Raw genomic sequence first — 27,817 nt, forward strand, 5'->3', positions numbered from 1 at the left:
GGTGGAGGTAAAAATGAGATGGGGGTGGGTCAGGAAATTGGAAGGTGCTGAAATAGAGGAAGCTTTGGAAAGTGTGCAGAGGTTTACCATAATGATACCTGGGTATTAGTTACAGGAAACGGTTGGACAGACTTGAATTGTTTTCTCTGGAATGCCAGAGGTTTTCAGGAAGACCTGATGGAAGTATATAAAATTACGAGAGGCCTAGATAGGATAGTCAGAACCTTTTTTCCCCAGGATGGAAATATCAAAGACTAGGGGGCGTAGCTTTCAGATGAGACGGGCAGTTTAAAGGAGATGTGCGGGGCAAGTTTTTTTTACACAGAGGGTGGTGGGTACCTGGAACGTGCTGCCAGGGTGGTGGTGGAGGCAGATACGATATTGGTGTGTAAGAGACTTTTGGATAGGAACATGGATGTGGAGGGATATTGATCATGTGCAGGCAGATAAGTTAGTCTTGGCATCATGTTCAGCACAAACGTTGTGGGACGAAAGACCTGTTGTTGTGCTCTGCTCCTACCCATTCCCCGGGGTACATAGGTCTGCGTCCTTAAACCATTGATTCACCAAGGAACCCATCCACCAATGTGAGCCTGGCCCCTGGGTTGTGTGTTTGCAAACTGGGAGAAAGCTGAATTGAACACTAAAAACACAGACACAGTGCCATGTGTTATAAACCTCTCAGATGAAGTTTTACTCAGAACATTACAGTCGGCACAGTCGAGAAGAGCGTTGGAGAACAGGCGGTCACAGACACTGTGTAGTTCCACTTGTGGCTTTTATTCTGGGATTTCTGTGATCTTTTACATTCAGGGTGTTAGCATTCTTGTCAACAAATACTCAATGAAAATCCTTCCTCTTGTTGTTCTGTTCACTTTATCAATTGTGACTTTCTCTAGATTAGGAAGAGTTAGTGGGGAATCAAGAATATTTGTTTCTCATCTCAGCTTAGTTTGCTGTCAGAGGATAGAGATATCTGTGTTAAACACATTGTTTTGCACTATTATTGTTACCAAGTATTACTGATTATTCATTCATTGTTTATCAAATATTACAGATTTATCTGTGTGTTATTGCGTTTACAGACCTGTTAAGCTACAGCAAATAACAATCTCATTGTTCTGTTGCCAGTACATATCAGTTTAGAGATCCAGCATGGAAACAGGCAGTTCGGCCCACCGATTCCTCAACGGCCAATGATCACCCGTTCACCCTAGTTCTATGTTATCCCACTTTCTCATCCACTCCCGACATACTAAGGGGCAATTTGCAGAGGGCCAATGAACCTACAAACCCGCACCTCTTTGGGATGTGGGAGGCAACCGGAGCACGTTTAAGAATCGCAACATTTAAGAAACATTTGGACAGGTACATGGATAGGGTAGGTTTAGAGGGATATGGGCCAAATGCAGGCAAATAGGACGTGTAGATGGAGCATGTAGGTTGGCATGGGCAAGTTGGGCCAAAGGGCCTGCTTCCACACTGTATGATTATGACCCAGCCAAAACCCACAGGGAGAACGTGCAAACTCCACACAAACTCCAAACGCCTGAAGCCGGGATCGAACCCGGTTCTCTGGCACGTTGACGCATCAGCTTTACCTGCTGCGGCACTGTGCCGCCCTTGTGACAATTAAATACACTGAAATGTTTCCAATTAAGAAGGAAATCATGGGCTATGTTGGGAAATTGCTCTGAGGTAGGTCAGCCAATACCTCGATGAGTGCAAGGGCAGGCTCGAAGGGCCAAATGGCCTCCTGCTTATCATGTCCATACAATAGGGAATCACAACATTGACTGATTGAAAATGACAAACTGATCAGGAAAGCATTATGCGGTGTGCGGTTTGCAGCCACAGACGGCAGTGGAGGCCAAGTCATTTCCAGTAATGGGAGAGTCTAGGACCAGAGGGCACAGCCTTAGAATTAAAGGACACAGCTTTAGAAAGGGGATGTTTAGGAATTTCTTCAGCCAAAGGGTGGTGGAATTAATTGCCACAGACAGCTGTGGAGGCCGTCATTGGGTATTTCAAAAGTGGAGATTGGGGTTTTGATTAATAAGGGTGTCAAGGGTTATGGGGAGGGCAGGAGAATGGAGTTGAGGTAGATCAGCCATGATTAAATGGCAGAGTGGACTCGATGGGCTGAATGGCCTAATTCTGCTCCGATGACCTATGACGGTATGTTTTGATGAGATTGGTTGGGGTTGGTTCTCAGAGGCCTTCAGTGGGGAGCGGACGTTCCCTCGGTCCCTGCAGGGCTCGGTCCAGGATGCCTTCGTCTTCCACCCTGTGGGGCAGTGTGACCCGCAGGCCCCGGTTCTCGCTCATCGTCCTGCAGATGGTCTCGTAGGCCTTGTCACTCCCGGACCAGCAACGGCGCGTCACCTGCAGCGACGAAAGAGCAAGAGTGAGGATCACCGCACGGTCTCCAACCACCCCCAATCACTTCTAGTTTAGTTTGTCCCATCAAGTCCATGCCGACAGCGATCACCCATTCACACTAGTTCTTTAGATTTTTGAGATACAGCATGGACACAGGCCCTTCGGCACAGAGTCCACACCAGCCAGCGATCACCCGTTACCCCTCAGATTGCTATTAAATCTCTCCCCCCCCCCCCTTTCTTTAAACCTCTGTCCTCTGGCTCTTGATTACACTGCAGGGAATGTTGATTCGGGAGGGGAAACGACAGAAGGATCGGTCACTCACCCCGTTGGACACGTCCCAGCCCAGCATCATCTTCGCTCGCTCCTCAGCCTCTGCAGACCCGTCGAGCACCAACCCAAACCCGCCGTTTATTGCCTCTCCCCTGCGCACCACGAAGCAACACCATAAATCAGTGAAAGTCTCCCCCCACTCCATCCCATCACACACTCCCGCGGTGAAACTCCCTCTACACTGTCTCAAACGTCTACAGCTGTCCAGTTGTGCACACACTGACTGGTTGCATCATGACCTGGTTCAGAAACTCGAACGCCCAGGAACAAAGGCGACTACAGAGAGTGGTGAACACTGCCCGGTCCATCACAGGTACTGACCTCCCCACCATCGAAGAGATCTACAGAAGCCGATGCCTCATAAAGGCAGCCAGCAACATCAAAGACCCACACCACCCTGGCCACACTCATCTCGCTGCTACCATTGGGAAGAAGGTACAGGAGCCGTGACCTCCAGGTTGAAGAACAGCTTCTGCCCAGCAACCATCAGGCTCTTGAACACTGCACAACACTAACCTCAGCAACTGTGATCTTCTGTGGACTGGTCTTTGGTTGCACTACGAACTGTGGTTTGGCACAAATGTGGTTACCTAGTATTACAGTTATTAATCGGACTATCTATAATCGGACTTAGACCTTGCATTAAACGTTATTCCCTTTATCCTGTATCTGTACACTGTAGATGGCTCGATTGTAATCATGTATAGATTTTCCACTGTCTGGTTAGCATGCAACAAAAGCTTTCCACTGCACCTGTTCATGACAATAAACTAAACTAAATTTATTTTATTCTATTATTGATTATTATATATTTATCTGCAATAATTGAAAATAATTTCCTGCAGCAAGTAAGAATTTTGACACGAGGAACAGCAGATGCGGGAATTTTGTGTAAAACACAAAGTGCTGGAGTAACTCAGTGGGACATGCAGCATCTCTGGAGAACATAGATAGGTGACGTTTCACAAAGTGCTGGAGTAACTCAGCGGGACATGCAGCATCTCTGGAGAACATAGATAGTTGACGTTTCACAGAGTGCTGGGGTAACTCAGTGGGACATGCAGCATCTCTGGAGAACATGGAGTTTCCAGAAACATTTCAGGTTGCAATGTTTTTGTTGCTGGCTCTATGACAATTAAAGTCTCTCTCTCCGTCACTCTGTGCTGGTAAACCTGCTGGCATCTTCCTTCTCAACACCTCCAGTGCCATACCTGCACCTCTCCCTGTCACTCTGCCAGACTCCCGTGGGCAGTGCCCTGGCACCACGCTCCGTGCAAGACTCACCAGCCCACGCCACCACCGTTGTGCAAAGCCACCCACGTGGCTCCTCGGAAGGAATCGCCGACAAAGTTCTGTATCGCCATGTCTGGGGAAGGAGAGAACACCGTTGGCGTTTTTAAACGGAACAGACACAATCATTAGGGCGACAGGGTGGCGCAGCGGTAGAGTTGCTGTCTTACCGCACCAGAGACCAGGGTTCGATCCTGACTACGGGCGCTGTCTGTACGGTGTTTGTACATTCTCCCCGTGACCACGTGGGTTTTCTCCCAGTGCTCTGGATTCGTCCCACATCCCAAAGATGTGCAGGTCTGTAGGTTAATTGGCCCTTGTTAAATTGCCCCCAGTGTGTAGAGAGTGGATGAGAACGTGGGATAAACATAGAACTTGTGTGAACGGGTTATCAATGGTCAGCGCGGACACGGCGGGCCGAATGGCCTGTTTCCATGCTGTATCTCTCTATAAACAAATTAAATGTTTGGAAAGGCTCAATAAAGTTAAAGGATCTCAAGTTGGGGTAGAACAATGGTGCAGTGGTAGAGTTGCTGCCTTAAAGTGCCAAAGACCCGGTTCGATCCTCACTACGGGTGCTGTCTGTATGGAGTTAGTATGTTCAATCTGTAACCGCAAGGTTTTTCTTCGGGTTGTCTGGTTTTCTCCCACACTCCAAAGGCGTACAGGTTTGTAGGTTAATTAGCTGGGTAAAATTGTAAATTGTCCCTAGTGAGTAGGGACGTGCTTGTGTACGGGGTAACTGGTCGGCGCTGACTCGAAGGGTCTGTGTCCACGCTGTATCTCTACATTCTAAAGTCTGATCTTCAAGTGTCACCGACCTGCACAGAATGCCGAGCCGTCATAGATGTTGGAGGTCTCTCTGAAGGGGCTGTCTGTGCCACTGACATCATGGTGGTCTCGGCTAATCACCACCGGGGCCTGTGGGGGCAACAGATTCCATTAAATGGGAAACTAGAGCCACACAGCACGGAAACAGGCCCTTCAGCCCAACTCATCCATGCCCACCAAGATGCAAGAGTCGAGAGCGGCACTGTGGCGCAGTGGTAGAGTTGCCAACTGACAGCGACAGAGACCCGGGTTCGATTGTGGCTGTGGGTGCTATATGTTGGGAGTTACTATGTTCTCCCTGTGACCGCGTGGGTTTTCTCCGGGTGCTCTGGTTTCCTCCCACATTCCAAAGATGTACAGGTTTATAGGTTAATTGGCGTTGGTAAGTTGTAAAATTGACCTTAGTGTGTAGGGTAGTGCTAGTGTATGGGATGATCGCTGGTCGGTGGGGGATGGTTACTGAATACAAAAGTTGGGACATGGTGATCATCATAAGTGATACATAGATACATAGAAAATAGGTGCCGGAGTAGGCCATTCGGCCCTTCGAGCCTGCACCGCCATTCAATATGATCATGGCTGATCATCCAACTCAGTATCCCGTACCTGCCTTCTCTCCATACCCCCTGATCCCTTTAGCCACAAGGGCCACATAGGAGCAGAATTAGGCCATTCGGTCCATCAAGTCTACTCCGCCATTCAATCATGGCTGATCTATCTCTCCCTCCTAACCAATTTCCAACTTGAAATTGAAATTGAAATGGTTCCAATTTCCCAGCTGAAGCTGGAAGGTACTCAAGTACCTCTAAACTCAAATGGAAACTATGCCACAATGGGACTGAGGGGAGGAGGGTCGCATTGGATAAGAGTGTGGGGGTCTGGATGAGACTTTGTACAACTGAGAGGAACTGGGTTGGGGCAGGGAGAATGTAAACTAAGAGTGTGAAGGAGCGGGGTGGACTGAGAGAGTCAGAAGGAAATTGGCTAAAATTACTCCAGCATTTTGTGTTTATCGTTGGCGTAAAGCAGCATCTGCAGTTCCTTCTTACGCATGCCGAACCCGCTGAGTTACTCCAGCATTTTGTGTCTATCTTTGGCTAAAATTAAGATGGCCTTGATGGAGGAAGAATGGGATGGTTAGTGTGAAAGGTTGGGTGGGACTGGAACAGACTGGATGCTGTTTGGTTCTGCAGTCATTGATGGTGCTTTCCATATTCAGCTGTTTATTGAGATCATAGAAACAAGGATCATAAGATACAGCTGTACAAGTCGTTGGTGAGACCACACTTGGAATATTGTGTGCAGTTCTGGTCATCCAGAATGACGGATGTCATCAAGTTGGAGCGGGTGGAGAAGAGATTCACCAGGATGTTACCTGGGCTTGCGAGCTTGAGTTACAGGGAGAGGTTGGATAGGTTGAAACATTTTCCTTTGGAGCGTAGGAGGCTGAGAAGTGACCTTATTGGGGTGTACAGGACCATGATGGCCACCGATAAAGTGAACGCTCACTGTCTTTTCCCCAGAGTAGAGGATTCTAAAACTAGAGGGAACAGGCTTAAGGTGAGAGGGGAGAGATTAAAGAGGGACCTCAAGGGGAACCTTTTCACAGAGGATTGTCTGTATCTGGAACGAGCTGCCAGAGGAAGCTATGGAAGTGGGTACAATTATGCATTTTAAAATGACATTTGGACAGATATATGGATAGGAAGGGTTTAGAGGGATATGGGCCAAATGCAGGCAAATGGAACTAGTTCTGTATGCCAACTCGGTCGGTGTGGACAAGTTGGGCCAAAGGGCCTGTGTCCATTTTGTACAGCTCTGTGACGATTCTCCTCCAGTTCTTGCTGTAAGGGGTTATGGGGAGAAGGCAGGAGGATGGGGTTGAGAGGGAACGATAGATCAGCCACGATTGAATGGCGGAGCAGACTTGATGGGCCAAATGGCCTAATTCTGCTCCTATCACTTACGAACTCACCTTGACCCTGCCCGCAGCGATGGCCTGGTTTATTGCCACTGCGATGGCCGTCCGACCTCTTTGGTCCGAGTAGAGAATGCGGGCTTGTGACCCCACCACCTGTGAAGAGTCAGGAGAGTCGAGAGCATTTAATTGTCATCCGTATCGGCAATGGAACAATGAAAGTCTTACTTACTGCAGCTTAATAGGCCCCAAAACACAATAGACACACAGATAAATACACAATAAATTAATAACTCTAATAACCATGAGGGTGGCAAGGTGGCGCAGTGGTAGAGTTGCTGCCTTACAGCGCCAGAGACCCAGGTTCTATCCTGACCTCAGGTGCTGTCTTTATAAAATCTGTACGTTCTCCCTATGACCGCATGGGTTTTCTCCGGGTGCTCTGGTTTCTTCCCACACTCCAAGGACATGGTGGAGTATAGGTTAATTGGATTCAGTAAAATTGTGTGTAGGATAGTGCTGGTGTAGCTGAAGGGCCTGTTTCCCCGCTGTATCTCTAAAGTAGTAATACTAGGTGATCATCATAGTACGAAGTGAACCAGAGACACAGTCTACAGAAGATCCAAAACATCGCTGGTCTAGTCCCTCCACAGATGCTGCCTGACCTGCTGAGTTCCTTCAACACTTGTGTTCTGCTCAAGATTCCAGCATCTATAGTTCCTCGTGTCTCCACAAAAGATCACGGTTGTTGAGGTTCGTGCTGTGCAGTGTTCAAGAGCCTGATAGTTGTAGGTAAGAAGCTGTTCCTGAACCCGGAGGTCGCGCTTTTCGGGCTCCTGTACCTTCTTCGCCATGGTAGCAGTGAGATGAGAGCGTGGCCAGGGTGGTGTGGGTCTCTGATGATGCCGGCTGCCATTTTGAGGCAGCGGCATCTGTAGATCCCTTCGATGGTGGGGAGGTCAGTACCTGTGATGGACCGGGCAGTGTCCACCATAGGAAGAGAGGAGGTGAGAGAGAAGGTGAGAAGAGAGGAGGTGAGTGGGTGTTGAGGGCAGGGGAGAGGGAGTCAGAGGAGAGCTTGGGTAACGTAGAATAACAGTGCACATTTCTCTCTCTCTCTCAGAGTACGGGGAGAAGGCAGGAGAATGGGGTTAAGAGGGACAGATAGATCAGCCATGATGGAATGGTGGAGTAGACATAATGGGCCGAATGGCCTAATTGTAATCCTATAATATATGACCTTATGAGGTAGGCTGATATCCCACCTCTCACAGCTGGGAGCGCCCCTCAATGTCTGCTCATCCTTGCAACAGTGAGGAGGCAGCTTAACCATAGTTAGCAACAACAAGTAGACGGAATGATGGAAAGCAACATTGACAAGAGCAACTGCAGATGTGGAATTAGAGCAGAACACAAAGCGCAGGAGGAACTCGAGGAATAGATCGGGTAAATGCACAGAGTCTCTTGCTCAGAGCAGAGGAATTGAGAACCACACAACATAGGGTTAAGGTGAGGGGAGGAACCCAAGGGGTAACTTTTTAACACAAAGGTGGATGTATGGAACAAGCTTCCAGAGGAGGTAGTTGAGGGAGGTACTATTGCAATGATCAAAAAACATTTAGACAGGTACATGGATATAAAAGGTTTAAAGGGATATGTGCCAAATGCAGGCAGATGGGACTAGTGTAGATGTGGGATGTTGGTCGGTGTGGGCAAGTTGGACTGAAGGGCCTGTTTCCACGCTGAATGACTATGGCTCTATAACTCAGCAGGTCAGGCAGCATCTGTGGAGGGATGGACAGGCAATGTTTCAGGTTGATACACTTCTTCAGACTGATGGGGTAGGGGGAAGAAAGCTGGAAAAGAGAGGTGGGGGCAGGACAAAACGTGTCGAGTGATAGGTGGATACAGGCGAGGGGGGGTAATTGGCAGATGGGTGGAGTAAGTGACAAAGGCTGGATAAGGGGAGGAGTGAAATGTAAAGCTGGAGGGAGGGATATGGGTGGAAGAGGACGGGAGGAGCAGAAAGAGGTGGGTGAAAGGGGATTTGGGGAAGGCAGATGAGTGTGGGGTGGGGTGACTGAGGGAGTGGGGAGATGTGTGCACTCTGGGGTGGGGAATAGAGGCATAGGAAAGAGGGTGGAAGGGGTGGGGATTAGAGAGGAGGGGCAAAGGGCAGATTCAGAGGATACGAACCAGCTTGTGGTGGGCGGCCTGCCGGATCCAGTGGATGTTGTCGGCATATTGCTGCTTCACTGCGCCGCTGGCATCTGCAACACAAACACGGCATTGGAACAGGTAGGGTGGAAGCACAGTGTCGGTTACCCAGGGAAGGGGGATTAAGAACCAGAGAACACAGGCTGAAGGTGTGAGGGGAAATACTTTTATATCCAGCTGTGGATAGTTTGGGTCTCTGAAAAGTTTAGGCTTTAGAGTCACAGCGTGGAAACAGGCCCTTCAGCCCACCGAGTCTGTGGGACCAGCGATCACCCCGTACACTAGCACTATCCTACACACTAGGGACAATTTGACCAAAGCCAATTCACCTACAAACTCGTACGTCTTTGGAGCCGAATGCAGCCTAACCAAAGCTACTTGACTATTATCTGTCGTGTTTTACGAGGCTGAGAATAAACAAAGACAAAGCCTAAATGTGATTCGAGGCAATTAACATTAGGACGGAATCTTTCCTTGCTGGAACTTGGTGACTTTCATATCGTTTTACAAGTGTGAAACATGTGGAAATGTACTAAACCTGCCAGTAAAGCCAATTTCCATTCAACCACAAAGAGTCTGCAGATGTACAGCTTAATTCCACTCTCATAAACCATGAGTTGAGGTTTTATGTTCAGGTTTATTATTGTCCCGTGTACTGAGTTACAGTGAGAAGCTTTGTTTCGCATGTTGTCCACACAGATCAGATATACCATGCATAAATACAACAGTTCAAACTCAAGTACAATAGGTAGAGCAAAAGGGAAGATACAGAGTGCAGAATATAGTTCTCAGCATTGTAGCGCATCAGTTCCAGAGACAAAGTCCAATGGGGCAGAGGTGAATCGGACAGTACCTTAGCTTATGGAAAGACCGTTCAGAAGCCTTTAGAAGGGGAAGATGGGGAAGAAGCTGTTCCAGAGTCTGGTGGTGTGTGCGTACAAGCTTCTGTACCTTCTGCTGGACGGGAGCAGGGAGAAGAAGGAATGACTGGGCAGGGACAAGTCTATGATGATTATTGGCTGCTTGGACCGGTTGTTGTGATTCAGTGATGTTGGTTGAGGGATGAAGAATATTGGCCCCATCAGGAGGAGCTACATCCCAAGCCTCTCCTCCACCTACCTTCCTCACTCATTATCTTCTCCAGGACGGAGGTGGCAATGGCATCGGTCTCCGCCAGGTCACTGGGGTCAGCAGAGGTGCAGACCCAACGGAACGGCCCGAATCCTAGCGAGAAGATGTCCCTGCGGAGGGGAATGCAGCACCCGTCAATGCAGCACCCGTCAATGCAGCGTCGGTCAATGCAGCGCCGGTCAACCCGACAATGGTGGAGGCCCGGGATAGAAAGGTCAGTATGGGAATGGGAAGGGGAGTTAATACCCTGACTGATGTTGGCCAGGGTGCCAAAAGCCTTCTCCCCACCCTGTCTACCATTTCACCAGGTCCTAACGTTCAACTCCTAACGCTTCCAGACGCCTGGCACTGCCTGAGATTTTACGGAGGGTGGCACACTCACTCATGGTTCCAGACCACGCGAGCTCCCCTGACACCAGACACTCACCCCATGATATGCTGCACGTAGGAAGGGTATTTAAATTCCATGCCCCCGCCTTCATCTTTCTCCACAGCAGCCCCTGGAATTAAAAGAGAACAAGTTCTCTACGTGATGTTCAAAGATTGGGTCAGACGAGACGTCTCAGTAATAATAATAATAATGGATGGGATTTATATAGCGCCTTTCTAATACTCAAGGCGCTTTACATCGCATTATTCATTCACTCCTCAGTCACACTCGGTGGTGGTAAGCTACTTCTGTAGCCACAGCTGCCCTGGGGCAGACTTACGGAAGCGTGGCTACCAATCTGCGCCTACGGCCCCTCCGACCACCACCAATCACTCACACACATTCACACACAGGCAAAGGTGGGTGAAGTGTCTTGCCCAAGGACACAACGACAGTATGCACTCCAAGCGGGATTCGAACCGGCTACCTTCCGGTCGCCAGCCGAACACTGAGCCCATTGTGCCATCTGTCAGTACCGCCCCTCCCTCAGCACCGCCCCTCCCCCTGTACCACCCCTCCTCACCGGCTCTCTTGGCCTCCAGGAGGAATGCGTTCCCATAATCCCAGAAAAACATCCCCCTCTCCGACAGCTTGTTGATGGCCGCCACCTGTCGCCTTAGGCTGCAGTAAGGACAGGGCAGCAGTCACAACAAATTCAGTGCATGGCTCTCCTCCCACACTCCCCCCACCCCACATAGCCCTTGCCCCCACCCCCATCCCCCTACACTGCCCTACCCCCTCCAACCACCCTCCCCTCAACCTCCTCTCTCCCTCCAACCAAACACCCAGCAACTCCCTTACCCCTCCTTCCTCCCATTTCCCCTCTTCCTACCCTCACTCCTCCAACTTCACACCCCTCTCATCCTCAATGTCCTCACGTTCCACCCTAGCACCCTCCCCTCACCCCTCCAAAGTTATACCCCCTTTCATTCTCCTACCCAGCCCAACATCTCTCCACTCCCATTAAACCTCGCTCCCCTCCATTTTCCTCCCACCCATTACTCCTCTCATCCTTACCACCTCATCTTCCAGCCCAACACCTCTCCCCTCCCATCTCCCTCAAACCCACTGACCGCTCTCCCAGACGTGGTCTAGTGACACCCATCAGCCCCTTCCCTGCCCACTTGGTGACTAGGGGGGAGGTCTCGTTCCATGTTCTCACTCACCTCTCCTGGACCAGTGTCCGGAACCGTTTGGTGTCCGTGTGCATCATCTGGTTGGCAGCTTCGAAGGTCAGCCCAACTGGGTAGTAGCCCCCATTGTAGGGGTTGTGGCAGGAAGTCTGGTCCGAGCCCAGGTCCACCAGTAACTCCCCGCTCCGCTCACTCTCCTGCACCAGCCTCTCCCTGCGGGCAACACAACCCTCATCAAACCCTCCCACCACCGAGGAGATTCCGTGCATCAATGACCACCCTCTACAAGTGTACGGTAGAGAGCACACTGACTGATAGCATCACGGCCTGGTTCAGTAACTCAAACGTCCAGAGACTACAGAGAGTGGTAGACACTGCCCGGTCCATCACAGGTACTGACCTCCCCACCATCAAAGGGATCTACTGGAGGCGCTGCCTCAAAAAGGCAGCCAGCATCATCACATACCCACACCACCCTGGACACGCTCTCATCTCGCTGCTACCATTGGCTTTCTCCCCTTAAAGCTATGTCCTGTAAAGTTAAAACTCTATAAGATCGACCCTCAGCCGTCTAAGTTAGCATCATGTGTCGGAAGGAACTGCAGATGCTGGTTTGCACCGAAGATAGACACAAAATGCTGGAGTAACTCAGCGGGTCAGGCAGCCTCTCTGGAGAAAAGGAATGGGTGACGGTCTGGGTCGAGACCCTTCTTGAGACTGAGAGTTAGGGGGTAGGGAAACTAGAGGTAGGAAAAGTTTCAGAACAAATCAGAGCCAGCACCGATGACCAAGGAAAGGTGGAGTCCACAATGGTCCATTGTTGGCACTGGGAGAGATGATAAAGTGTTGTATAGATGCAATCAGTGGAACTGGTAGGACGACTAGGGTGGGAGAGGGCAGAGAGAGAGAGGGGGAATGCAGGGATTACATGAAGTCAGAGAAATCATCATTCATAACACTGTTGTCAGCTGCCCAAATGAAATATGAGGTGCTGTTCCCCCAATTTGTGTTTGGCCTCACTGACAATGGAGGAGGCCCGGGGCAAAAGGGTCAGTGTGGGAATGGGATGGGGAAGGAGCAGGACAAAGTGTGGCACAGTGGACACAGACAAGTGAGGGGGGGGGGTTGGTTGGCAGGTAGATTCATAGAGTTACGCAGCATGGAAATATGCCCTTTGGCCCGCTTACCCTTATGCCAACCAAGATGCCACATCTACACTGGTCCCACCTGACAGTGGTTGGCCAATATCCCTCTAAACCTTTCCTTTCCGATAAGTGGTTGGACAAAGGCCAGAGATGAAAAGACAGAAGGTGCGAGACAAAAGGATTGAAGAGTTACGGATTGTGAAGCCAGACGAAGGAATGCAGACAGAAGGGAGAAATGGGTGTGAGTCCAGCGGGGAGGGGAATATAATGGGGAGTGGGGGATGTTAGAAGTCATAACACAGCCCTGTAGTGCAGGCAACATCCCCGGACAGTAAACCCCTGGAATAAGCAGCCAGATATTGCCCACCTACCACAGATCCACCACGTTGCCATGGTAACCGAGGCTGAGGGCCATTTTTGTTCGCCGAGCCTCCCTGAAATTGGGGAAGAGAACAAGTGTTAGTTCATGGAGCGGCAGTGGGTAGAGCTGCTGCCTCAAAGTGCCAGAGACCCGGGTTCAATCCTGACCTTGGGTGCTGTCAGTATGGAGTTTGCATGTTCTCCCTGTGATCGAGTGGGTTTTCTCCGGGTGCTCTGGTTTCTTCCCACACTCCAAAGACGTGCAGGTTTGTAGGTTAATTGCCTTCTGTAAATTCCCCCTATGTGTAGGATAAAACTTGTGTACGGGTGATCACTGGTCGGCGTGGACTCGGTGGGCCGAAGGGCCTGTTTCCACGGTACCTGGACCAGGCGTCGAGGGACGATAAGCCGAAGCGAAGAAGTGGAAGCCAAATCACCGAATGGACATGACGCCGAAAAGCCAAATAACCAAACGGACATGACGTCTCCGGAGATGGGATTTGTCCGAGACCTTGTCAGCGATTGGTCCAGACCCCGCGTCCATCACATCTCTGGCTGGGGGAGACGGGAGGGCGGGAGAGGATTTTTAATTTTACTTCACCGCTTTTGGACTGCCAAAGATCTTAGAGCTGATTCTTTTTCTAAGCGTTTCCTCCAGCACTATGTGTTTTTTATTTAACTCTGAAATTGAAGATGGACACAAAAAGCTGGAGCAACTCAGCGGGACAGGCAGCATCTCTGGATAGAAGGAATGGGTGACGTTTCGGGTCGAGACCCTTCTTCAGACAATCACAAGTGGTCTCACCGACGAGAGTTCAGTTCAGTCTGAAGAAGGGTCTCGACCCGAAACGTCACCCATTCCTTCTCTCCAGAGTCACGGCCTGTCCCGCTGAGTTACTCAAGCATTTTGTGTCTATTCACAAGTACTCTTTGTATCTCTGTGGAATATAGACCAGGGAGGGGAGGAGGAGGAGGGGAGGACCGTCGGAGGGTGGGAAGAGAAGAAGTGAGCAGGAGGCTCTCACCTGATCTGGGCAATGCATTGGTCCAGACTGTCGGTGAGTTGCATTAACCAGCCTTGCTGCAGGCGTTTCTGCAGCGCTGCCTCGTCAACCTAAAACACAGAGGTGGTGCCGTTGACTTCATCGCTTACTGAGTTTGGCCCAATTCACGGGGCCTCCCTGACAAATCGCAGAGACTTGTGGATGTAGCCCAGTCCATCACACAGACCAGACTCCCCACCCTAGACTCCATCTTCACTTCACACTGCCTCGGGAAAGCAGCCAACATCATCATGACCTCCTCCTCTCACCCATCCGGCACCACCACAGCTTCCCTCACCTCCCCCCACCCCATCTCCACCTCCTCTCCTCCAACCCCCACCTCCTCTCCCCCCTCTGCTCTCCTCCCCATGCCCCTCTCTTCCACCCTACCATTCCCCATCTCCCCCTGCATCACACCAACACCCACCTCCCTCCTCCCCCACCTCTATCCCCTTCCTCTCCCACTCCCCCCCCGCCCACCTCCCCCATCCCCCTTCCCCTGCGGGAGTGGGGTCCATGGCCCATGACTCACCTCAGCGATGACTCCCACACATCCGGTAATGGTGGCTGCCTTGGCCTGGGCCCCACTCATGCCGCCCAGGCCGGAGGTGACCAGCACCCGGCCCCCGAGGCCAGACTCCCCCAGGTAGCGGCGGCCCGCGTTCAGCACCGTCAGCTGTGGCCAGGACACTGGGGTTAGTACAAGAGCGACCCCCTCCGCACCCCTCCCCTCCCCACCTCTTACCCACCCCACCCCGCACCCCCCTCACGGGGAACCCGCACTCCGCAAGGTAGAGGCGGCTCACGTTCAACACCATCAGCAGTCGAGACAAAGTCCGGGGCTGGGGAGACCAGGCGGTTAGTACAGCAACGTGGCCTGAGACCCTCCTCCCACACACTCCCCTCCCCTTCCCCCCTCCCCTCGGCCACAGTACCCTCCCCCTGTACTCCCACCCTTTATGTACTGGAGAGAGGGGTGCTGGGACGGAATGAGTGAAAGAGGGGAGGGGTGACGGGAGGGAAGGAAGGAGGGACGGGCATCCTTACCACCGTGCCGTGAACAATCCCCTGGGGTCCGATGTAACAATAACTTCCGGCAGTCATCTGACCGTACCTGAGGCAGCACAACCACAACTATTAACATTTGATCAATTTAACAATGTGGCACTTAGTCTTTAGTAATTTTACTAGACTAAGTGGGACCCGTTGGGTCCCAGCATCACATGGGAGGGCTGGTCACCAACGCAATATTCCACCTCTCCACCAATTCCAATATTGCTCGCCAGTGGGAGGGGGTGGGGCTGTCTGTTGCGCTAGTATGGGTGTTGCGGGACGAAGATACTGGTTTCCAGAGGGCTAGTATAGACATTGTGGGCCAAATGGATTCTTGGGCTGGCAGCCAACTGTTGCAACGATTTTAAAATCCAAGGTGAGGAAAACAATTGGGCTGCAGCCACACCTGACAACAAAAATTCATTTTGTGAACACAAACTTTTTAAAAAGGCGAGGCAATCAATTGGGCTGCAGCCACTTTACAGCTGCATCGAGGGGACACACCGTGGAGTAGACGTGCGTTCAGTGTTATTCACTGCTCAGAGAGCCGTGATCCTCTCGCTTCCTGGCAGAGACTGACTGAGGCCTGACACTTCCGTATTTTATAGTCCCTCCCCCTGCCGCCAGCGGGGCAGCAGAGAGAATGGGGATTTTTAAAAAAACATTAATATATCTCTGATTTTTCTTCGATGGGAAAAATCCTCTGGTCCAGTAAGGCGGAGAGGGTCTCCGAGCGAGGTATCCAAAAATGACAGCCGTAGGTGGCGGCGTTCTCTCGGAAATCGCACCACAGTGGACCAAAAGCGGTCAAGATCAGACTTTTAGTAATATAGATTTCGTAATTAGTAATTAAATCTCTTTTGAAAAGTACTTCATTTTTAAGAATCCTACGGGGGAAAGTAACTTTGTTATGGCGAGTCTGAAACTCTCAAATGTCGTTTTGTTTAGAGATACAGTGGAGAAACAGACCCTTTGGCCCACCGAGTCCACACCGACCAGTGTTCCCCGTTACATCTTACACTATCCTACACACTAGGGGCAATTTACAATTTACAGAAGCCAAATTAATCTACACACCCGCACGTTTTTTTTAGTTGGGAGGAAACCGGAGCACCCGGAGGAAATCCCCGCGGTCACAGGGATAATGTACAAACTCCGTACAGACAGCACCCGTAGTGAGGATCGAACCCGGGTCTCTGGCGCTGTAAGACAGCGGGTCTACCCGCTGTGCCTCTATACCACCATGGTAGGATTTGAACTCTTATCTCTGGATCAGAGCTTCCTACTCTGAATACTGGCCCAGTAACTTATCTACTAGGCTCACTTTGAATGGTTTAAATGGGCAGGGGATTGGGTCAACATACAAAACAAACAACCTCAGATATCAATGGACAACAGAATACATAAACCCTTTGACCCAGGATAATGAGTTAGACTCTTGAACTTTCAGTTTAAGGAGAGATGATAGGATTTTTATCAAACACCAAGGCCCCAACAGTCTGACTCAGACACAGAACTGGGGCCAGCAACTTTTTTCTTTTGAGCGTAGGAGGCTGTGGGGTGACCTTATTGAGATGTACAAGATCATGAGGGGCACGGATAAAGTGAACACTCACAGTCTTGTTCCCAGGGCAGAGGATTCTAAAACTAGAGGGCATATGCTTAAGGTGAGAAGGGAGAGATTTAAGAGATTTTTCAATCAGAGGGTAGTCCGTATCTGGAACGAGCTGCCAGAGGAAGCTATAGAAGCGGATACAATGACGGCTTTTAAAAGACATTTCGACAGATATGTGGATAGGAAGGGTGTAGAGGGACAAGGGCCAAATGCTGACAAATGGGACTAGCGCAGAATGCTCAGACAAGGTGGGCTGAAGGGCCTATTTTTGTACAGTACAGCTCTGTGACTGCATAACCCACTGATCCACAATTAACACTACAGTACCCGGACGTGGTATCGAAGGACGAGAAGCCGAAGCGAAGAAGTGGAAGCCAAATAACCGAATGGAAACGATGCCGAAAAGACAAATAACCAAAAGCGTATGACGGTGAAAAGCCAAATAACCGAACGGACGCAACGCCGAAAAGACAACTAACCAAAAAGGCGGGACGCCTAAAAGCCAAATTACGGACATGATGTCGCCGGGGGACGGGACTTGTCAGCTATTGGTCCAGACCCCCACGTCCATCACATCACTGGCCAGTGAAGACGGGAGGGTGGGGGACATTTTCCCACACAAGACCGCCCGGGGCTGGAGGGTGACTGGGCACTCTGTACCCGAGCATCAAGGTATAAGTTGCCGAATGAGCGCATTCCCTCGGGACAGCCCCCACTCTCCCCCGGGGTCAGCGCTGTTTAGCCACGGCAGTCCTTAGTCTCGTCTCCCCTGTGCGGCCCTCTGTAAATTGCCGCCAGTGTGTAGGGAGTGGATGAGAAAGTGGGATAACATAGACCCAGTGTGAATGATTGATGGATGGTCGAAATGGACTCGGTGGGCCGAAGGGCCGAAGGGCCTCACACAGAAATAATTCCTAGTTTAATGAGCAGGGAAGAGTCCCTTACATGGTCACTCCCATGGCAAACATCTTCTCGTAATCCTCCCTCGAAGAGTAGTTGGGAACCATCTGGAAGGACAAGGAGAATGGGTCAGGTCCACAAGTAGATGCAGAAGATCACTCCGACACGAGACTCACAAGGAGAAACCCTCGGCCGTGTAGGGAGGTCAGGGGAAGGTCGGCAACAGCTCTGCCCTTGTGTGTAGCCTTTAACCCAATGCTTTTATAAGAGGCTGTCCACACAATGTCCGATTCCCAATAAACTCCCCTCCCCCACTGCGATTTCAGGAAAAGTGAGGAGTGGAAAGAAAAGATGGAAGAGAAAGAGGGAGCAAATTAAAACAAAAAGAGAGAGAGCGGTGGAAGGAGAGGGAGGGTGGAGGGAGTGAGACAGAGATAGAGAGAGAGACAAACAGACAGGGAGGAGGAGGGAGGGAAGGAGTGAGAGAGGGGGAGAATGAGACAGAACATGAAAAGTAGAGAGAAGAGCAAAACACAAAGTGCTGGAGAAACTCAATGGGTCAGGCAGCATGTGTGGAAGGAATGGACAGACAACGTTTCGGGTCGGGACCTTTCTTCACACGGAGTAGGGGGGAAGAAAGCTCGAAAAGAGAGATGGGGCTGGGACAAGGCCTGGCAAGTGACAGGTGGATACAGGCGAGGGGGTGGTTGGCAGATGAGTGGAGTAATTACCAAAGGCTGGAGGTGAAAAGAAGACAAAACGGTGTCAGATAAGGAGAGGAGTGAAATGTAAAGCCAGAGGAAGGGATATGTGTGGAAGGGGAAAGAGGGGGTTAAACAGGAAATGGGGGACGTGGGGGATAATGGTGAGGTATTGCTCTATGTTCTAATTGTCCATCAAACACCTGCAGAAGCTTCTGCCACACTAAGCAATAACCACAAGGTGTCGTGTTCTGCCTCCGAAAATTCACCCAACAATTTCAATGGATCTGAACTTATTGTTCTCTGGCACAGTCTTCGTGCTTTCAGAAATTGAATGTGTATATTTTGTATAATTTCTGCACGATTTTGTATCTGTTTGTTCGGCTGAGCCCATGTCCCCGTGATGCTGCTGCAAGCAAGGTTTCCATTGTAACTGTGTGTGTGTGTGTGTGTGTGTGTGTGTGTGTGTGTGTGTGTGTGTGTGTGTGTGTGTGTGTGTGTGTGTGTGAGACAATACACGTAGCATGATTTCATTCAAACTTTGCAGGAGAGGTTTCTTGCCATGCAATTACCAGCACAAACCGCAATGGGGACATCTTGTGGCAGCATTCCGCAACTTCATCAGTATGAAACTGAGTAGATTACCCTCAAGGGCCAGTCCCACTTATACGTGTTTACCCAAGAGCTCTCCCGAGTTTAAAACAAAATCAAACTCGTGGTAAGTACAATAAATTTGTATTGTATTGTATTGTATTGTATTGTAAGTACGTAGAATGTACGTAGCGGGTACGTCGGAGCTCGGGACGTCTCTTAGCGGCTCGTAACGCTAACGGCAGGTACTCGGGAAACGCGGTAAGCTCGTGAAGTTTTTTTCAACGTTGAAAAATCTCCACGAGAGCCCCGAGTACCTACGAGCGGTTATTACCGTAATTCTCCAAGTTCGAATCAGGGGAAACTCAGGAGAACTCTTGAATTACCTCGTACAGCGGGACAGGCCCTTTAGTCACCATTATCCGTTGATTTCTGCCTGCTGATACCTGTACACTGGACGCTGTCCCCAAGCCCCTACCACATGTTACTAAGAACAATTATGTCCCTGTATATGTATATCTTGAGATTCATTGTGGTTCAGTGGTTCAGCTAGCAAAGCTGTTGTGTGGAGCTTGCATGTTCTTCCCGTGACCATGTTGGGTTTTCTTGAGGTGCTCCAGTGTCCTTCCACATCTTAAATGTTTGGGGGTTTGCAAATTAATTGGCCACTGTAAAAATGTTTCCAGTGTGTAGGAGAATGGTGGATCTGGGGGAAGTTGATGGGAATGTGGGCAGAATAAAATAGGATTAACATTATGGGGATAAGGCAGGAGAATGGGGTTGAGAGGGACATATAAATCAGCCTTGATTGAATGGCAGAGTAGACTTGATGCTCCTAGAACTTATGAACATAACTTATGACATATGTGCACGTGAATCTGTGGATCAGTCTGTCCCCTGTCTATTCCCTCCACAGATGCTGCCTTACACGCTGAGTTCCTCTAGCGCTGCTCTTGGGACCCTTCTTGGAGTTGGGGAGACAAAGCTGGAAGATACGTGTGTGCAGTACAAAGCCTGGCAAGTGAAAGGTGGGTACAGGTAAGGGTGGGGGGGCAGGTTGACAGGCAGATGACAGGACAAACGCCACTGATGAAGAGTCAAATAATGATAGATTTTCAATAGATTTTACGTGAAATAATGATGGTTAGTTTTAGTTTAGTTTATTGTCACGTGTACATTAGAAGGTTTTTTTACGGAGGTGCAAATTGTGAAGCCAGAGGAAGGCATGTACGGGGAAGGGGATAAAATGGGTGCGCATCCAGTTGGGGGACAGGGAAGGGGGGTAGAAAAGGTGTGAGATTAGGAGAGAAGGATAGAAGAGGCGTGGATTGTGAAGCTGGAGGAAGGAATAGATGAAAGAGATGGGGGAAAGGGAGAAAATTGGTGTGAATCCAGAAGGGACACAAGGAAGAGAGAGGGTAAAAAAGGAGGGGTGGGGGGGGGGGGGGGAGGGGGGGTTAGTAGATCAGTTACCTAAAATTGGAGAATTCAAAATGGCCAATCTATTATAAGAAAGGGAGTTACTGGAGGGTCAAGAATTGGACATTGTGTCTAGAAAGACACAAGGAGACCAGACGGAAGATGGGATGTTGTTCCTCAGGCTTGTACCAGGCTTTGTTGCGACAGTGAGATGAGATGAGGAGGAATTTCTTTAGCCAGAGGGTGCCAGTTTTTGATTAGTAAGCTTGTCGACGGTTATGGAGAGAAGGCAGGAGAATGGGGTCGAGAGGGAGAGATAGATTAGCCCTGATTGAATGATGGAGTAGACTCGATGGGCTGAATGTCCTAATTCTGCTCCTGTGCCGTATGGACATTGCAGGAGACCGCAGGTGGGCGTGTCTAAGTAGGAGAGGGATGGAAGGGGCCGAAGGGATTGACGTGGCGGGGATGGGGCGCTCAGGGTGGTCGCTGCGGGATGGCTGGCCTTACCATGCCGTTGGTGATGACCATACGGGGTGCACTGGGGGCACTGGGGAACAAGCCCTGAGGATGTCCACTACACATCACCAGTGTCTGGTCCTCGCCCATCTCCGAGAGGTACTGCATGGTGATCCAGAACTGTAGAGAGAGGACAAATCACCAACGGCAACGATACATCCGGCAACGGCAACGATACGTCCGGCAACAATCCCCAATGACCATGGCCATTTACGATCAATAAATATTTTACCCAGAGCAGGGGAATCAAGAACCAGAAGACATAGGTTCAAGGTGAGAGGGGAAAGATTTAATAGGAACCCAAGGGGGAACATTTTCACCGAAAATGGATGGTGGGTTCTTGGTTCTTGGTTCTTGGTATGAAACGAGCTGCCAGAGGAGATAGTTGAAGCAGGTACAGTGACAACATTTTAAAGACACGGACAGGTACATGGACAGGGTAGTTTTAGAGGGATTTGGGCCAAATACGGGCAGATGGGATTCGTGAAGATGGGACATGTTCGTTGGCGTGAGTGAGTCAGGCTGAAGGGCCTGTTGCACGCTGTATGTCTCTATGACAATGTCTCTTGTCCAGAGTAGGAGAATCGAGAACCAGAGGACATAGGTTCAAGGTGCAGGGAGAAAGATTTAAAAGGAACCCGAGGGGTAACTTGTTTTTTCAACATGGGTGGTGGGGATATAACCATATAACAATTACAGCACGGAAACAGGCCATCTCGACCCTTCTAGTCCGTGCCGAACACGTATTCTCCCCTAGTCCCATATACCTGCGCTCAGACCATAACCCTCCATTCCTTTCCCGCCCATATATCTATCCAATTTATTTTTAAATGATAAAAACGAACCTGCCTCCACCACCTTCACTGGAAGCTCATTCCACACAGCCACCACTCTCTGAGTAAAGAAGTTCCCCCTCATGTTACCCCTAAACTTATGTCCCTTAATTCTCAAGTCATGTCCCCTTGTTTGAATCTTCCCTACTCTCAGTGGGAAAAGCTTATCCACGTCAACTCTGTCTATCCCTCTCATCATTTAAAAAACCTCTATCAAGTCCCCCCTTAACCTTCTGCGCTCCAAAGAATAAAGCCCTAACTTGTTCAACCTTTCTCTGTAACTTAGTTGCTGAAACCCAGGCAACATTCTAGTAAATCTCCTCTGTACTCTCTCTATTTTGTTGACATCCTTCCTATAATTAGGCGACCAAAATTGTACACCATACTCCAGAATTGGCCTCACCAATGCCTTGTACAATTTTAACATTACATCCCAACTTCTATACTCAATGCTCTGATTTATAAAGGCCAGCACACCAAAAGCTTTCTTTACCACCCTATCTACATGAGATTCCACTTTCAGGGAACTGTGCACAGTTATTCCCAGATCCCTCTGTTCACCTGCATTCTTCAATTCCCTACCATTTACCATGTACGTCCTATTTTGATTTGTCCTGCCAAGATGTAGCACCTCACACTTATCAGCATTAAACTCCATCTGCCATCTTTCAGCCCACTCTTCCAACTGGCATAAATCTCTCTGTAGACTTTGAAAATCTACTTCATTATCCACAACACCACCTATCTTAGTAGCATCTGCATACTTACTAATCCAATTTACCACACCATCATCCAGATCATTGATGTACATGACAAACAACAGTGGACCCAACACAGATCCCTGTGGCACCCCATTAGTCACTATGGAACGAGCTGCCAGAGGAGGTAGTTGAGGCAGATACTATCACAATGTTTAAGAGTCATTTAGACAGGTGCATGGATAGGATAAGTTTAGACGGACATGCTCAAACCACAGGCAGATGGGACTAGTGTAGCTGGAGCATGTTGGTCGGCATGAGCAAGTTGGGCCGAAGGGCCTGTTTCTGTGCCCTATGACTCTATGTACACTGTGAGTGCATCAGCATACGAAGACCATGTTACAATCTCATGTTTGCAAACTACAATAAAATGGATTTGAATTAATGTAATAATATAATAATAGTGATGGGGCACTATTATTACTAGGACGGAGGGTTCTACACAGGGACGAGTGTTGGGCGGGAAAGGGGAGGGGGGTGTGAGAACGTGCAGAGTACGATCCCATGGTGGTCTCTCAATGGCCACCATGGCCGGCTTACCTGAGCCCAGTTACTGAAGACTTGTCCATTCCCTCCATATGTCACCAGCTCGTGGGGAAACTGCAACAGGAGAATTCAACGGAATCAATGGACCAGGCTTTGTCCCACCCCCACCGCTCTTCTCCAACTTTCTCCCTCCCCCCCTCCATCAGTTTGAAGAAGGGTCCCGACCCGAACCATCATCGGCCCATTCCTGCAGCTCTTTGTGTTTCCCGTGGTGAGGCGCTGAGCCTGGCGTAGATGGCTCAGAGGGTTTACCTGGGCTACCTGCGGGCATACCTCGGCTACCTGAAGGCGCACCTGGGATACTGGGGACCCGTTTGCGCAGTGGGAGTGTCCTGGGGAGCCGATCCACCCGCCGAACAACCACACCGCCGTCGAGCAGAATGACGACCAAAGACCGGAACTGCCCCGGTAAGCCCGACTCACCCCACAGGCCTCCCAGGGGACTGCGGTGATGCCGAGCGGCGAGGCCTGTCTGGGCCGAAGGAGCCTCATCAGTTGCAGCATCGGGAGCCTCGACAACGGCAGCGGAAGATTTAGCTTCTACCTAGGCTACCCGAGGGCTTACCTGGGCTACCTGGAGGCTTACCTGGGCTACCTGGAGGCTTACCTGGGCTACCTGGGGGTCCAGGTTGTTCATGATCATGTGCATAATCGCCGCTGCTGCCTTCGACTTGCTCGGGTACTCATCGATCGGGTGAGCTCTGGGAAGGCAGCATCAACATCCCGTTATTATTAATATATAGAACACTAAAGAGTGCAGCACCGCCGCAGGCCCTTCGGCCCACAATGTCTGTGCCGAACGTGAAGCCAAGACTAACTCTTATCTGCCTGCACATGATCCATATCCCTCCATTCCCTGCATATCCATGTACCTATCTAAAAGCCTCTTGAACACCACTTTGGTATCTGCTTCCACCACCAACCCCGGCAGCACGTTCCAGCCCCCACCACCTCTGTTTAAAAAAAAACTCCCACACATCTCCTTTCAACTTTGCGCCTCTCACCTTAAAGCTATGCCCTCTAGTATTTGATATTTCCACCCTGGGAATAATTTTTACCCTAGAGATGCTGCAAAGAACTTTGAGAATATCCTTGAACCATTTTCTCCAGTGTGTTTCCACCACATTCACCATAAGATGGGGTCAAGGAAAGAGGGTTCATGTCACGGCCCTGTTTCCACCGATCTTTCCACCATCACGCACAAGAAGCATAAGAAGCAACGAGACAGACACCATTGTATGCAGCTGCCGAGAAGTGTGTTCAGCTCTGGAAGAACAACTTGTAATCTTGTGTGTGAACTCGAAAAGAAGAAGATGACCATAAGATCACCCCCTGCGTCGCCCTTCTGCGCTCCAAGGAATAAAGTCCTGTGCTGCCCAACTTCTCCCCGTAGCTCCGGCCCTGGTTTGCCGGCAACCCCCTCATGAATCTCCTCAGCACTCCTTCCCCGCCTGGTCAAACTCACCTCAGGTCACTCTGCGGACAGAAGCGGTACATGTAGATGTGGCCAAACTCCCGCAGCTCAGCCGCAAACTCGGGGGCCAAGATCCCGTGGACATCCGGAGGGAAATAACGCAAGGAATTCCTCACGGCAACCTGTGGCACAAAAAACGCACCTTCACCACCAACCATGCAGCAGCATCTATGGAGCGAAGGAAACAGGCAACGTTTCGGGCCGAAACCTTTCTTCAGACTGATGGGGGGTGGCGGGGGGAAGAAAGGAAAAAGGAGGAGGAGCCCGAGGGCTGAGGGATGGGAGGAGACAGCAAAGGCTAACAAAATTGGGAGAATTCAATGTTCATACCCGCAGGATGCAGACTCCCCAAGCGGAATATGAGGTGCTGTTCCTCCAATTTCCTGAGTTTCTCCAGCATTTTTGTGTACCTTTGTTTTCCAGCATCTGCAGTTCCTTCTTAAACACGGGTAATCGAGGGATAGTGTTCCCCACTCCAGTCCCAAGGACATTCACTTGGGTCAGTGGATCACTCTCTTGTTCAGAGGCGGATCGGTGATGGTTTGATGGGGCAGTACTGAGGGAATGCTGCACTGAGGGAGGGGCAGTATTGAGGGAGCACCACACTGTGGGAGGGGCAGTATTGAGGGAGCACCACACTGTGGGAGGGGCAGTACTGAGGGAGCACCACACTGTGGGAGGGGCAGTACTGAGGGAGCACCACACTGTGGGAGGGGCAGTATTGAGGGAGCACCACACTGTGGGAGGGGCAGCATTGAGGGAGGTCACACTGTGGGAGGGGCAGTATTGAGGGAGCACCACACTGTGGGAGGGGCAGTACTGAGGGAGCACCACACTGTGGGAGGGGCAGCATTGAGGCTGGAGTACGATCCCCAGCTGCGATTGTTTCTCATTGACCACAGCCCTTGCCCTCGAGGTCCAAGAATACAATACAATTCAATTTATTGTCATTTGCATTGAAGCAATTGCATTGAGATGATTAATGAATTCATTACCTGTCAGTGACACCAGTCCCTCCACCCTCCCCCTCCCATCCACGACCTGCAACCAGCAGAGACTAGAAACCAGAAATGTGGAGTTAATTGTTCACCAAATTATCAGTTAAGGATTTAATCTAATGATTAGCCATGTGATAACAGGAACCAAAGGAACACCATCTGTAGGCAATGGGAATCTGTGTTGCCTTACTTGTCCTGGACTCAGAGACATACAGCATGGAAACAGGCCCTTCGGCCCACCAAGCCCGTGCCGACCATCAATCACCAGTTTACACTATCCGGCATTTTATCGCATTCTCCCCACATTCCCATCAACTTTCTACCCCACTCCCTACACACTAGGGGCAATTTACCTATATTGGGAAGTGGGAGGAAATCCATGCGGTCACAGGGTAAACATGCAAACTGTACACAGACAACGCCGGAGGTTGGGATTGAACCGGGGTCTCTGGCTCTGTGAGGCATCTCCACCCACTGCTCCATGGACCCGCCCAATATAGAGGTTTCAATGTGAGGAAACTCTGTACTTGCTGTAAGCTCCCACAACTCCTGAGGGGATCGAGGTCATAGAGTCATAAGGCCCTTCTGCCCAATTCATCCATCCTGACCAAGAAGCCCCATCTAAGCTCGTCCCATTTAACCTCACCAGCCCAATATCCCTCTAAACCTTTCCTATCCGTGCCTTTTAAATATTGTCTTTGAAAAAATCATTCGAACCTCAGTGTGCCGTAGAATTATGACTTTCATAAGACATTTGGGCAGGTTCACAGATGGGATGCATTTAGAAGGATATGGGCCAAACTCTGACAAAGGCTACTAGCCTAATGTGCCAGGATATAAAGTGCCGGAGTAACTCAGCGGGTCAGACAGCAACAGCGGGTCAGGAGAATAGGATAGGTGATGTTTCAGGTCGAGACACTCCACACCAGAAACATCACCTATCCATGTTCTCGAGTGATACTGCCTGTTCGTCCGAGTTACTCCAGTGTTTAGTGTCCTTATTAGTAAACCAGCTCTGCAGTTCCTTGTTTCTGTAGCCAAATGTGCCAACTTGGTCAGCATGGACAAGGTGGGCCGAAGGACCTTCATAAGTTTATAGGAACAGAATTTGGCCATTCGGCCCATCATGTCCATTCTGCCATTCAATCATGGCTGATCTATTTTCCCCTCTCAAACCCATTCTCCTGCCTTCTCCCCATAACCCCTGACACCTGTACTAATCTAGAATCTATCAATCTCCACCTTAAAAATACCCAATGACTTGGCCTCCACTTGCCCATGGCAACGAATTCCACTGATTCACCACCCTCTGACTAAAGAAGTTCGTCCTCATTGCCTGTCTAAAGATACGTCCTTTTAGTCTGAGGCCATGGCCTCTGGTTCTAACCCCGAGGTACCATTGAACCTTGGAGGCCAATCCCTCCTATCAACCTCTGCATCTTCAGACCTACCAGCTTCCCTCCCCACACAAAGCTCTTGGGACAAGAGTCTTCGGCTCCTGTTCGAAGAAGCTACCCTGCCTCTCGATTTGTCCTGAGCCAAAAAGGACTTTATTTCTTAGAGCACAAGAGGCTGAAGGGTGATTTCACGACGTGAACAAGATCATGAGAGGAATAGATAGAGGAATAGCACAATCTTTAACCCAGAGTAAAGGAATCAAGTACCTTAGGTTTAAGTTAATAGGACCATGAAGAGCAACGTTTTCGCACAGAGGGTGATGGGTTTATGGAACGAGCTGCCAGGTGAGGCAGTTACTATAACAAAGACACTGGGCAGGTACATTATTGGAAAGGTTTAGTGAGACATGGACCAAACGTGGGGCATCTTGGTCGGGATGGGCCGAAGGGCCTATTTCCGTGCTGTGTGACTGTATGAGTAGACGCAAACCCGTGACAGAGGTCGGAGAGACCGCGCGGCTTGTGTACCTTCTCTTCCTGGGGGGTGAGCTTGGGGGTGCGGATGGGGGCGTGGGACACACGGCTGCTCCTCCTTCTGTTGGGGGGCAGGGGGTCCAGGGGCAGCCCCGAGCACAACTCCCTCAGGCTGACCATCTCCACACTGTCCAGTTCCACACAGAGAAGCTGCTTTATGCCGTGGGAGGGAGGGAGGGAGGGTCCCCACTCCCGGCTATCATTGGGCCTCAATGATCCACAAACAAGTCAATGATTAACCTCCCCGGCTGATCAGCTCGGACCTG

The 27,817-nt window shown here is 50.2% G+C and overlaps 1 protein-coding gene across 2 annotated transcripts; it reads right to left on the reverse strand.

The window, feature by feature from the left end:
- Window positions 1–668: 668 nt before the first annotated feature.
- Window positions 669–27,726, reverse strand: uroc1 (urocanate hydratase 1). Of its 2 annotated transcripts, XM_033036942.1 has the most exons (21): window positions 25,454–25,541; window positions 25,068–25,189; window positions 24,614–24,764; window positions 23,756–23,849; window positions 23,143–23,202; window positions 21,003–21,131; window positions 17,827–17,888; window positions 15,261–15,327; window positions 14,746–14,889; window positions 14,196–14,284; window positions 13,182–13,244; window positions 11,699–11,878; window positions 11,056–11,153; window positions 10,530–10,602; window positions 10,091–10,212; window positions 8,951–9,024; window positions 6,812–6,910; window positions 4,827–4,926; window positions 4,000–4,081; window positions 2,708–2,807; window positions 669–2,385 (listed from the first exon to the last, which is right to left on the reverse strand). In XM_033036942.1, exons 2-21 carry the CDS (start codon window positions 25,111–25,113, stop codon window positions 2,212–2,214), a joined length of 2,007 nt encoding a protein of 668 aa, XP_032892833.1. In that variant the 5' UTR covers window positions 25,114–25,189; window positions 25,454–25,541; the 3' UTR covers window positions 669–2,211. The 2 variants fall into 2 exon arrangements, with proteins under 2 accessions (XP_032892833.1, XP_032892834.1); XM_033036943.1 differs by lacking the exons at window positions 25,068–25,189; window positions 25,454–25,541 and adding an exon at window positions 27,546–27,726 and having other exon boundaries at window positions 24,614–24,744.
- Between the last annotated feature and the right edge of the window lie 91 nt (window positions 27,727–27,817).

The sequence above is a fragment of the Amblyraja radiata genome, chromosome 18, assembly GCF_010909765.2.
Source record: "Amblyraja radiata isolate CabotCenter1 chromosome 18, sAmbRad1.1.pri, whole genome shotgun sequence".
Taxonomy (NCBI): Eukaryota; Metazoa; Chordata; class Chondrichthyes; order Rajiformes; family Rajidae; genus Amblyraja; species Amblyraja radiata.